The 12,955-nt window shown below is 43.9% G+C and overlaps 1 protein-coding gene across 1 annotated transcript in view; it reads left to right on the forward strand.

The window, feature by feature from the left end:
* Nucleotides 1–675: 675 nt before the first annotated feature.
* The window catches only part of LOC134949886 (cytochrome P450 2C23-like), a 34,361-nt gene continuing 22,081 nt past the window's right edge, over nucleotides 676–12,955 (forward strand). Inside the window, exons 1-2 of the mRNA XM_063938583.1 lie at nucleotides 676–855; nucleotides 4,287–4,449. Of these exons, the coding sequence (XP_063794653.1) occupies nucleotides 676–855; nucleotides 4,287–4,449 (343 nt within the window). The remainder of the gene's footprint in view (nucleotides 856–4,286; nucleotides 4,450–12,955) is intronic.

Below are 12,955 nucleotides of genomic sequence, written 5' to 3' on the forward strand. Positions count from 1 at the left end.
CATTCCGAGTTGATCGCTCGCTAGCTACTTTTTGCAGCCATGCAAACGTATAGTCGCCGCCCATGGGGGAGTGTATTTTCGCTATGCAAGTGTGCGATCGCATGTGCAGCTGAGCGGGACGAAAAAGTTTTTTTGCAGTTTCTGAGTAGGTCTGAACTTATTCAGCCCTTGCAATCACTTCAGCCTGTCCGGTCCCGGAATTGACGTCAGACACCCACCCTGCAAACGCCTGCATTTTCCCTACCACTCCCAGAAAACGGTCAGTTGAGACCCATAAACGCCCTCTTTCTGTCAATCTCCTTGCGAACGGCTGTGCGAATGGAATCATCACTAGAAGCATTGCACAGCAACAATGTACCTGTACGACGCGCATACGCATGCGCAGTAGTAACCTGATTGCTGTGCTGCGAAAATCGGCAGCGTGCGATCAACTTGGAATGACCCCCACTGTTCCTACCTCAGAATCGGTCCTACAGTTCCCATCTCACATGTCTGTGTCACTTCTATTCACAGTGATTAACATAGTATTTAAAACTACAACTGTGCAGCCTTCTCAACCACATTACTTCCTTATCACATGCTATATGGAATGCCTTTATGATTATGAGGTGTGTCTAATCACAAACTCAGAGGGACATAGTTCAGAGACGTTACTGTGATTGTGCTGTTTTCAGAATGGCACTGAATATAGTAGTGACCCTTCTCCTGGCTACTGGTGTCTCTCTCCTGGTTTACCTTATTAAATGGTGGAACAAAATAATGCAGGAGAACCTGCCCCCAGGACCCACACCTCTGCCCCTGCTGGGGAATATAATGCAGATGAGCACCACAGAGTTGCCACAATCTTTGGTTAAGGTAAGATTTAGTATTTTTATCTCCATAATTGTAATAGAACATACAGACGTGGACACATTTGTAGGTACCCTTCCTGAAATAACTTAAGTATGCCAAAAGAAATTGACATCCAGAGTTGTTGTTTTTTCATATCTTTTACAAATCAAATTTTTGATTCAACAGAATATTTTAAATAATTAAACAAATGGAACTAGAATGGACAATAATGATGGGATCCTTAGCCTCATATTTTGTTGCACAATCTGTAGAGACCTGTCGACCTAGACCATATCGACCCACAGACCCTGTCAACCTAGTTACTGTTGACCAACAGTGGTCGACGTAGTTACTTTCGACCTTGCATACCACACCCATTAGCATATAGGAGGGCCCAGCAAGATGGAATACGACAGACCAATTAAGCATGAGTGTTATATTAATAGATGGACTTTCGGTGATTCAGTCACAGAAAAAAGCAACATGAGTATTCCCAGTTGATTATAAACAAGTACAAAAGTTACAATTAAATCAAATTGGAACTTAACAAATAAGCTTAGCTTGCTTCTCCTTTTCCCCATGATTACACAATGACTACAGAATAGACTTTTGGACAGCTGGCTGACCACCAGTAACAGCAGTCTGCCTCCCTTAGACATCCGAAGCCCTCTAGGCAGAAAGCCAAACAGAGCAAATTCAGGTGTTAAAGCCACATAGTAAAACAAATGGTCTCGGGAGTAATTGAGTACTACAATCAGAATCTACGGATTAGTGGACATGACCATAAACAATGGAAGAAATCGGCCTGTGGCTGGCCACACTTGAAACAGGTAGGATCTGTGCTATATATTGAGAAACATCTCTGTGTACATGGTGGAGAAAAGCATATGGCATGATCTAGTGTAAGCTTTTATTAAGTCATCAACCTATCAGTGTTTGCTGGAGAAAGGTATCCATAGCGTTTGACCAATCGGCTTCAGAGAAGCGGCAAATGGTTAACCTGCTGTAATACTGGGCCAAAAGAAAGGCAACAGAGTATGCAGCTAGTACTGCGTATGTCTCAGTTGTCTCCTGGAACGTGAGAGTCCATTTAGATGATGTATTGACTAGGCATCCGATATTAATTACCCCTCCTACTCTCCAGATGTTGAAAGGGTGCCTAGCATGACCGTCCTGAAAGTCACGGTTGGGCATAAAAGGAAGATAGAGGGACTTATGCACATTTAAGTTGTGTTTGTGGCGCAAAGTGGCAATAATTTATCTGTTTTCACAGAGTTTTTGCTTTATTCTGGGAAATAGAAAAGGCATGCAAGAATATCATGAGATGATACAGTAGCTTTTCATCTCATCACTTTCAGGTGGAATGATGCATTGTTTCAATGAACTGTAAGGGTACCAACAATTTTGTCCCTGTCTGTATTTCTGCAATGATGAATGAGGTTTGTCTGTCAACATGATAACATTTGTTTGCCCAATATTAGAGTAAATTTAATGATATTTAAATAAAATTATAGGTTAAAAAATATAACTAATACGGATGCAGGGGGTATGGTTGCTTTGGGGTCTGGAACTTGCCAGGGGCCTGTCTTTTTTCATGTACCTAATCAAGCTGCCGAAGGAGGCCCCACTGCAGGTCAGTGCTGGGTTGGGCTGTGTGATGTCCATGCCTTCTCCCAGTGTCAGTAAGGAAGACTCAGAGTGAAGGATAGATCAAAGTAGAAGCTGTCTGCCTGGAGTAGACTCTGAAGAGAAGCAATGACGCACGTTGTGCAGGTGAGATTTGGGCTCTGCTCAGAGTCCCAGAGAGCACTACAGTGCCTGCCAGTGTTGATCTGCAGCAGAGCAGAGATCATTATGTCATACAGGCCCAGCCGTAGGAGGTAGCAAATACAAGTTGCAACACAAGGCACTGAGGCTGGATGAGTCACCCATGAATCCCCCTCCTTCCATAGGCCAAGACAGCCTGGCTGTTTGCACTGCCCTATGATGACTGAATAATAATAATTATTATTATTATTATTATTATTATTATTATTATTATTATTATTATGAATTTGTGCTATGTGGTATAGTCAGTGCCTGGTTTTAATTGTAAGAGGTTAAGGACACTAATTACCATTAATGCTATTTGCTGGTGACATATTATGTTTAGTATCATCATGACATGGATAGACTACGTATGAGTAGACTGTTAATAATGTGTTTATTATTCTGTGGTGTACACAAGGTGGTGAATAGTAGACACTAGTAGAAAGAACTGTTGGAGCACACCAGCCAGATAGACTTAACCAGGAGCTTTTGTTTATTTGTGGTGCACAGATATTGTACAGCCCTACTCATAGATACAAAGATGGATAGTGGAGATGAAGCAGAGCATATGGTGGACCAGCCAGTCATGCATGTAGGCACTGGCAGCAGGATCCGCAGGATCCACCACGGAGCTAGATGGTACACAGATGTGTACCACCATGTCGCTCAAACACAGTGACAAGATAGCGCCGCACATCCGCAGACTAAGTATCAGAGGCCATCTTAGTTAGGTACGGGTAAATACTTCAGTTATGAAGCATTATGGAGTGAAGCGCAGTAGCACACCTCATATACCCCAAAAAACAAACAGTGCCTTAAGGTGTTACTACAGTAACTGAGCAGAGAATTCATTTGTCAAAATAAATCAAACAAAAGTGAGTGCCCCTTTAACATTTCTCCATGGGGCTCACAAAGTTCTTGCAATGCCAGTGGATAGATTACCAGTACCTGGTGCATTTATGCCAAGTGAATAAGTGCTGGGGTGCACCCTTTATTTAAAACCAAAGTACAGGTTGAGTATCCCTTTTCCAAAATGCTTGTGACCAGAAGTATTTTGGATATGGGATTTTTTCATATTTTGGAATAATTGCATACCATAATGAGATACTGTATCATGGTGATGGGGCCCAAGTCTAAGCACAGAATGCATTTATGTTTCATATACACCTTATACACACAGCCTGAAGGTAATTTTATCCAATATTTTTAATAACTTTGTGCATTAAACAAAGTGTGTCTACATTCACACAATTCATTTATGTTTCACATGCACCTTATACACACAGCCTGAAGGTCATTTAATACAATATTGTTTTTAGAACTTTGTGTATTAAACAAAGTTTGTGTACATTGAGCTATCAGAAAACAAAGGTTTCACTGTCTCACTCTCACTCAGAAAAGTCCGTATTTCGGAATATCTGGATATGGGATACTCAACCTGTACTTCATTTGTAGATAGATATTCACTGCTTCAACTAATTAGAAAATGTAATTATTTAGTAAAAAAAAAAGAATTTATTACAAAAGTGTATGGTGTGAAGTGTAAGCATTTATCTCCATGTTATCTTAGAAAACAGCGTCTAAATGTATGTATGATAGCTCTAATGAAATATGTAGTATAATGTAAAATGTATGTCGCACTTAAGCTTAGTGAGAAGTATGGACCTATCTATACCATCTACATGGCCAGTAACCCTGCCGTCATTCTGATTGGCTACGATGCTGTGAAGGAGGCAATGGTTGACCATAGTGATGTGTTTAGTAGCAGAGCTGAGATGGAGGTGACAGACCTATTCTTTAAAAATTATGGTAAGATATTTAAACATATACAAATAATGCTAAAGTATTGTGTTATGATTAGATAAACTAACATATACTCTAGAATAGATAGTGTACATTCTACAATCCTACTACCTGCAATGCACATCACATGCATAGTGTATGAGCACAATGACAGATTGCATAAACAGATCAGCAGAGATGTCTACACAATCAATATAGACCGTACATTCGGAAATATATACATACCCCTGCACATTGGCGTTTTTAGAATGGGTGCAATGTGTGGGGTGCACACGGCCCCCTGGGTCCAGGAGGGGCCCACACACTTCACACATTGCACCCATGTTTTTATTACTTACCTTTCCGGAGTCCCACGTTGGAGCTGCACCCGTGGTGCAAAAATCGTCACCAAAATGGCCACCGCTCATGTGCAGTAGAGATTTAGACTCTGGAACATGGCGAACGCCATGTTTCCGGAGTCCGCAACTCTGGCATAATACCAGCATCTTTTGCACCGCTAAGAGGAGGGGGCCCACCCGGAGCCTGCACAGTGGCCCCCTCCTGTGTTGAAACACCCCTGTTCCTGCAGCTTTGTAAAATGGTAACCGCTCATTCAATCTAGTAATAAATTTCAGGTGCATGAAAGGGAGGGTTATTCTAAACAAGAAAAAGAAAAAAAATTGCCCAGCATACCAAGAAGTAACAGCAATAATACTTGAACACTAAATGATAATAGAATATTCATAGATCCTAACTGCATATAACAATGTCTCTGCAAATATATTGTATGCAACAAAGATCTCTGAATTTATCTACTATTATGTAGTATTCAAGGGGGTAATTCAGACCTGACCGCTCGCTAGCATTTTTTGCAATGCTGCGATCAGGACAGAACTGCGCATGCATATGCACCGCGATGTGCAGGCGCGTCGCACAGGTACAAAGTGGATCGCCGCTCAGCGATGGGTTTGTGCAAACAATTCATTTGCATGGGCGATCGCAAGGAGATTGACAGGAAGAAGCCATTTGTGGGTTTCAACTGACCGTTTTCAGGGAGTGGTTGGAAACATGCAGGCGTGTCCATGCATTTTGCAGGGAGGGTTCCTGACGTCAATTCTGGCCCCAGACAGGTGGAAGTGGGCTATGCAGAGACTGCACAAAGTCTGTTTGTACAGCTCTGCTACACATGCATTCGCACACTTGCAAAGCAAAATTACACTCTCTTATCTGTTCGCAGCAGTGTGTAAAAAAACCTGGCGAGCAATCAGGTCTGAATTAGGCCCCAAGTCTTATCGCTGGTACTTTTTGACTGATGCCAGTAAAAACTAAGGGCCTAGTTCAGACCTGATTGCAGCAGCAAATTTGATAGCTAACGGGCAAAACCATATGCACTGCAGGTGGGGCTGATATACCGTGCATAGAGAGTTAGATTTGCGTGTGTTATATTGGTAAATACTGGCTGTTTTATTGTTACACTGCAATTTAGATTTCAGTTTGAACACAATCCACCCAAATCTAATTATCTCTGCACATGTTATATCTGCCCCCCCCCCCCCCCTGCAGTGCACATGGGGGGTGATTCCGAGTTGTTCGCTCGCTAGCTGCTTTTAGCAGCATTGCGCATGCTGAGCCGCCACCTACTGGGAGTGTATCTTAGCATAGCAGAATTGCTAACGAACGCTTCGCTAATTTTCTCGTAACGATTACTCCGCAGTTTCTGAGTAGCTCCAGACTTACTCTGCCATTTCGACCAGCTCAGTCCTTTTCGTTCCTGGTTTGACGTCACAAACACACCCAGCGTTCGCCCAGCCACTCCCCCGTTTCTCCAGCCACTCCTGCGTTTTGCAACTCGAACGCCTGCGTTTTTCCGCACACTCCCATAAAACGGACAGTTTCCGCCCAGAAACACCCACTTCCTGTCAATCACACTACGATCAGCACAGCGATGAAAAATCTTTGTTATGCCGTGTGTAAAATACCTAACTTTTGTGTAAAATAAATAAGCGCATGCGCTCTGCGTACCTTGCGCATGCGCAGTAAGCGACTAATCGCAGTATAGCGAAAATCGGCAATGAGCGAACAACTCGGAATGACCCCCATGGTTTTGTCCATTAGCTAACAATTTTGCTGCTGCAATCAGGTCTGAATTAAGCCCTAAGCCAGAATGAATGCAAATACAGGAAACACAGTGCAAAACTGCTAATCGTATTTGTAGATCATAATGAAGGAAATAAGGAACTAGCATCTCAAAAGTGTTTCTTCAGATGCAAATAAGCATAGTGTGGTCACATTCAGGGCACAAGAAATGAAGGTAGTATTCAATGTTAAATTAGCATGTAAAGAACACTCACTGTTTTACCTAACAAATTATCAGTAACATTTATTGCAACAATACTCTTTTTACTCTACATATTAATTCAGTTACTATAAAACAATAGACATGTTTCCCTAATGGGAGTAGTCTATTCCTACTGGCCAATAGTTATATATTGTCGGTTGTCCTCACCCATCCAATATTACGGGATCATCCCTGCCAGCATAAACTGGGGCACATTACATAGCCAACCCAGGGTTTGCTGAGGAGAAGTATAAATTACAAACTTCTAACGGTAGATTTAAAATAATACTTAAGCACTCTATAGGATTATCGACATTGGTATTTTACTTTCTCCTAGATATGAACTCCATAATTGTGGCTAACTTACAGCCTCACTATAGTGGTGAACTCAATAAATCCTTAATGGCAGTATATGCTGCAGGTATATACAGGTAAGTACTTTTTAACTGAAATTGTGTCTTGCCTCACATCCCATAGGGACAGTCTGCAGAGGTTATTTCATGGTGTTACAGGTAGGTCTGAGCAGCACTATCTCATAAGAAATGAACTAGTAGGCCAGGCATTCCCAACCATGGTCCTCAAGGCACACCAACAGTGCAGGTTTTAGTGATATCCACACAGATAAAACAGAGCCGAGGACTGCGCTTCTTGCTTCACTTGATATAATAAGCTGCTTATGGAGGAATAAGAGGATTCCACTTTCCTCTCAATATAAACAAATACAAAAAACAAGGTACCTCCCAGCGCTAATGTAATCAAGTGTGATGTTGACTCACACAACCAATCTATTAATGGTATCTACCAATAATCATACAGATACAGACCAGATGAAGATTCAGTATATTTTTTTTATTAATTTAAAAAACAAAGGATAATCATCTATTTAATGAACTTTCAAACAAACAAACAAATAAAACTAAAAGGTGATTCCTAATACCGGTATACTGTAACATAGATATAACATACATACATATAACATAAATCGGCTAGTGATACGCCTGTTAGCGATTTACTCACTCTCCTGGCCTTTTTATATTCCAAAAGGTGTTAAAGTACCACTCCAGAACTAAATCCAGTTGCTGGAGGTCTGTACTTGAGAGTCTCCTTGTTGTGTCTTTAGTACTCTCATATATTGCTAAAAGTCAGTTCTCCTATAGGACTTTTTAGAATGGAATCAAAGTATAATCTCTGTTCAGAAGACTTTGTATCCAAAAGACTTACTGTGCTTTCTTGTAGCTGGAAGCATAAAACATCAGGAGTCTGATGAAGCCTGCTTAGACAGGTGAAACTAGTAGATTGCAGAGGCACCAGCAAACGTCTGCCGGCAGAAACCTGATGTTTTATGCTTCCAGCTACAAGAAAGCACAGTAAGTCTTTTGGAACCTTCCCCCTCTCCCGATAGTGGTACATCTCCTGTGGGGTTGACTATGTTTAAAGTAAAGGTGATCAGTGGCTGCTTTTAAATGGGGCTAAGTAGGTATTTAAATTCCTGGGGATTCTAACACAGTGATTTTTATTGCTTTGTCTGTGGAATAGTTCACCGGTAACAGGCACCAACATCAATTGTAAAATGTCCAGCACCAAACTTCTTCATTCAAAGCTCTTGTTTCCTCTTTAAAGCAGGGATATCTGCTGTGATCTCCGGACATAGGGCAGATTTAGCATTCTTCCATGGACTCTGGACTTATTTTACTTTCAATTCCTTCATCCCTTAGACAAGCCTCTGATGGGGTAAGAGATCTCTGACTGCTAGCCATGCCTCCCCTGTGTCACGTTCACTTGTCTCCTGATGACAGTCCTCTAGAGCGGACATTTGTGGGTGGTTCAGATTACCCTTAATACGCAGCTCTCCTGTGATGCAGCTTCACTTTTCCCAGATGGTAGCATGGAGACTGCTCCTTCCCTTAGAGTTGGCCATCAGTTGTTTAACCATTGATGATACCATTGGTGGTTAAACTCGATGATATAAGACCATTCACATGGTGGTTTCAACCACTGATGGTCATCTCTGCTCTATTACTAACTGGGCTATGGGCACTAAGTAAAAAAAAAAAAAAAACACTGTTGTGCCTTTGATGGTGGACAATCATTGGATAAAAAAAAAACATAATTGGGGACTCAGTGCCACTTATAATGGAAAACGATTGGATTTCTGTTATGCACACCAGTGCCTGCAGGCATGTACTGGTGTTTGAACTGTTATGCAAAACAAATGGACTCACAGACAAACTGGGGAATATGACACAACGCACACAGAAGGTGACAGGGTAACAAAATACACACAAAGTGAACAGAGAAGCCCAGAGGCTAAGGAACTGGGTATCTCCCTTGTATTAGAACTGCTCAGATGTAAAAAGCAAGATGTTGTGTTTTAATACGTAGAGAACCTGAAATGCTGTTGCTAAGGGCAACAGCAAAACCCTAAAGGGTTACCAACGGGTGTGGCAGTAAACTCCTTGGTCAGAGATGGAATGATAGACACAAGGAGAGTCTCCACAATCCTATTTCTCACTTGCAGTGCACAGGTTTTAGCTTACTGCCACTAAACTGACCCCTGACACCTAGCACAGTGAGACAGGATTAGACAGGCAAGTCTTAGAATACAGCCGCAAACTTGCTAGGTTCACAGAGTAATAACAGAACCCCAGCAAGCTAAACGACTGACTCCAGTCTTACTGCTAGGTCTGGATTGGCAGAGTGTAATACCAAATTCCCAGGCCTATTTGCAGTAAGCAGCAAACAAATACAAAGCTACACAGTACTGGCTAACGTTCATGAACTGACTAACCAACAAAGATTCAGCAGCATCTGCTTACCCTGAAAAGAGGCCTTATAAAGCAGGTGCTGTCCACGCCCCACTCAGACCTCACAGACTGTGAGCACAAAAACCAGCACCGGATCCCCTGCCGTGCACAGAGCCTATAACCACTGCACAGCAAAAGACCCGAACCGGAGTATCAGCTGCGCTCAGGTTACTCCACTAGCACTTGTCTCCCGGTTGCCATGACGACGTGGCAGCACAGGGCAGGAGACCCTAACAGTACCCCCCCTCTGACGAGGGGTCAAAGAACCCATACCACCGGGTTTATCGGGGAACTGCGAGAAGAAAGAGCGTATCAGTCTGGGGGCATGAAGATCACAACTGCGCACCCACGACCGCTCCTCCGGGCCATACCCCTTCCAGTGCACCAAAAATGACAGCCGACCCCGAACCACCTTGGAGTCAAGAATCCTTTCAACAACAAACTCCCTCTGGCCACGTATCAGAAGAGGGGAAGGTCTTCCACTGGAAGAAGGATTACTAATCGCCCGTTTTAAAAGGGAACAATGAAATGTTTTATTGATACCCAAAGAACGGGGCAGATCTAACTGAAATGCCACCGGATTGATAACCCTGGTGATCTTATAAGGGCCGATGAACCGGGGCCCTAACTTATGAGAAGGCTGTCTCAACTTCAAATTCTTGGTAGACAACCAGACGAAGTCTCCTAATTTGAAGCTGCAGGGTCTTTTCCGCTTATCAAAAACCCTTTTGGTCACTAATGACACAGACACAAGGGCTTTCTTCACTTTCCGCCAAATACCTCTAAGGACCGAAACCACAGAGGAACCACCAGGCGTGGAGTCCAGGGGGTCAAAAGAATTGGCCTTAGGATGATGCCCATACACACAAAGGAAGGGAGAGATCCCTGTAGCAGAGTGAGCCGCGTTGTTATAGGCAAACTCCGCCATGGACAGATGAGCAACCCAGTCAGTCTGACACTTGGAGACATAACACCTGAGGAACTGCTCCAAGGACTGGTTCACCCTTTCAGTCTGCCCATTAGACTGCGGATGGTAGCCTGACGACAAGCTGACAGAAATCTGGAGATCGGAACAAAATGCCCTCCAGAATTTGGCCACAAACTGGGATCCGCGGTCAGAGACCACATCAAGTGGCAACCCGTGGAGACGCACAACATGCAGCATAAATAATTCAGACAGGCGTCTGGCTGATGGCAGCCCAACCAGTGGAACGAAGTGCGCCATCTTCGAAAACCTGTCAACGACAACCCAGATGGCTGTCATCCCCGAGGATTTGGGCAAGTCCACCACAAAATCCATTGAAATGTGGGTCCATGGCTTAGATGGGATAGAGAGTGGATGTAATGGGCCAACAGGAACCCCTCTAGGAGTCTTATTTCGGGCACAGATGTCACATGCCCGAACCCACTGATCCACATCCTTAGCCACCGAGGGCCACCACACCGCCCTAGATAGCAACTCCCGAGTTCTGGCAATACCCGGGTGACCTGCCGACTTCTTGGCATGGAATTCCAGGAACACTCGCTGTCTTAACCTAGGAGGCACAAACAAAAGACCTACCGGAAGGTCTGGAGGAGCCTGCTCCTGTGCTCTAAGGACTAATGATAAGAGGTCCTGGGTAATGCCCACTTTAATACATGATGGGGAAACAATGGGCAACGGCTCCTCGGTGGTCTCCTGGATTGGAGCAAAACTCCGCGAGAGCGCATCAGCCTTGATGTTTTTTGACCCAGGGCGATATGTTATCAAAAAATTAAAGCGAGCAAAAAACAAAGCCCATCGTGCCTGCCTGGCATTGAGACGCTTCGCTGACTCTAAATATGCCAGATTCTTATGGTCAGTGAGAATTGAGACCACAAACTTAGCCCCCTCAAGCCAGTGTCTCCACTCCTCCAGTGCATCCTTAATAGCCAACAATTCCCGGTTACCCACGTCATAATTCATCTCGGCAGGTGAAAATTTACGGGAAAAGTAAGCACAGGGATGAAGGCGATTATCAGACACTCCCATCTGAGAAAGCACTGCCCCAATACCCATCTCAGAGGCATCCACCTCCACCACAAAAGGACGCTCTGGATCTGGGTGTCGCAGCACCTTGGCCGAAACAAATGCCCTTTTGAGACGGGCAAAAGCCGCTTTAGCCTCACAAGACCAGTGAGCAACATCCGCCCCTTTCTTAGTGAGTGCCACCAAGGGCGCCACTATAGACGAAAATCCAGCGATAAATCGTCTATAAAAATTCGCAAAGCCCAGGAAACGCTGAAGCGCCTTCAAACTAGTGGGCTGCACCCAATCCAGGACTGCCTGTACCTTGGAACCCTCCATTTGAAAACCTTCTGGGGAGATAATATATCCTAGAAATGCGATTTGCTGAACTTCAAATTCGCACTTCTCCAGCTTCGCCCCAAGCCGGTGGTCTCTGAGTTTCTGGAGGACTAAGCGTACATGCTTCCGATGTTCCTCCAGGGAATGGGAGAAGATTAGGATGTCATCTAAGTATACAACTAAGAATCTATCCAAATATTCCCTGAGCACATCATTCATGAAATCCTGGAAGACTGCCGGGGCATTACAGAGCCCAAAAGGCATCACCAAATATTCATAATGCCCTGAGTGGGTATTAAAGGCAGTCTTCCATTCATCCCCCTCTCTTATTCGGATTAGATTGTACGCACCGCGTAGGTCAATCTTAGAAAAAATGGTGGCAGTACGAAGCTGGTCAAACAAGACCGAAATGAGAGGCAGTGGGTATGAGTTTTTAATCGTGATACGGTTCAATTCCCTGAAGTCGATGCAGGGTCGCAACGAACCGTCCTTTTTACCCACGAAGAAGAACCCCGACCCAACTGGAGACTGTGAAGTTCTGATAAATCCCTTAGCCAAGTTCTCCTGAATGTACTCTGCCATAGCCTGAGTCTCAGGACGTGACAGGGAGTACAACCTGCTCTTGGGAAGCTTAGCATTTGGCAACAAATCAATGGCACAGTCATAGGGGCGATGGGGAGGTAGTACCTCTGCAACTTTTTTGGAGAACACGTCCGCAAAATCTGCATAACACCCTGGCAATCCTGGCAAACTTAGCTGCGAGAGCCTGACTGGAAGGCTCAAGCAACTCCTGAAACAATCAGTACCCCAACTAAGAATCTCCCCAGAGACCCAGTCAAATTGAGGATTGTGGGCCCTTAACCAGGGTAACCCCAACACCAATGGGGCAAAAGTACAGACAGTCACATAAAAGGACAATTTTTCAGAGTGTGTGGCTCCAATAAACAAAGAAATCTGGCTAGTGCAAGAGGTAATTTTACCTTGGGATAATGGTTCCCCGTTTAACCCACAAATCTCAATTTCCGATGCCAAGGGTACTAAGGGAACAGAGTGTTTCAGGGCGAA

This window comes from Pseudophryne corroboree, chromosome 8 (assembly GCF_028390025.1).
Source record: "Pseudophryne corroboree isolate aPseCor3 chromosome 8, aPseCor3.hap2, whole genome shotgun sequence".
Classification (NCBI taxonomy): Eukaryota; Metazoa; Chordata; class Amphibia; order Anura; family Myobatrachidae; genus Pseudophryne; species Pseudophryne corroboree.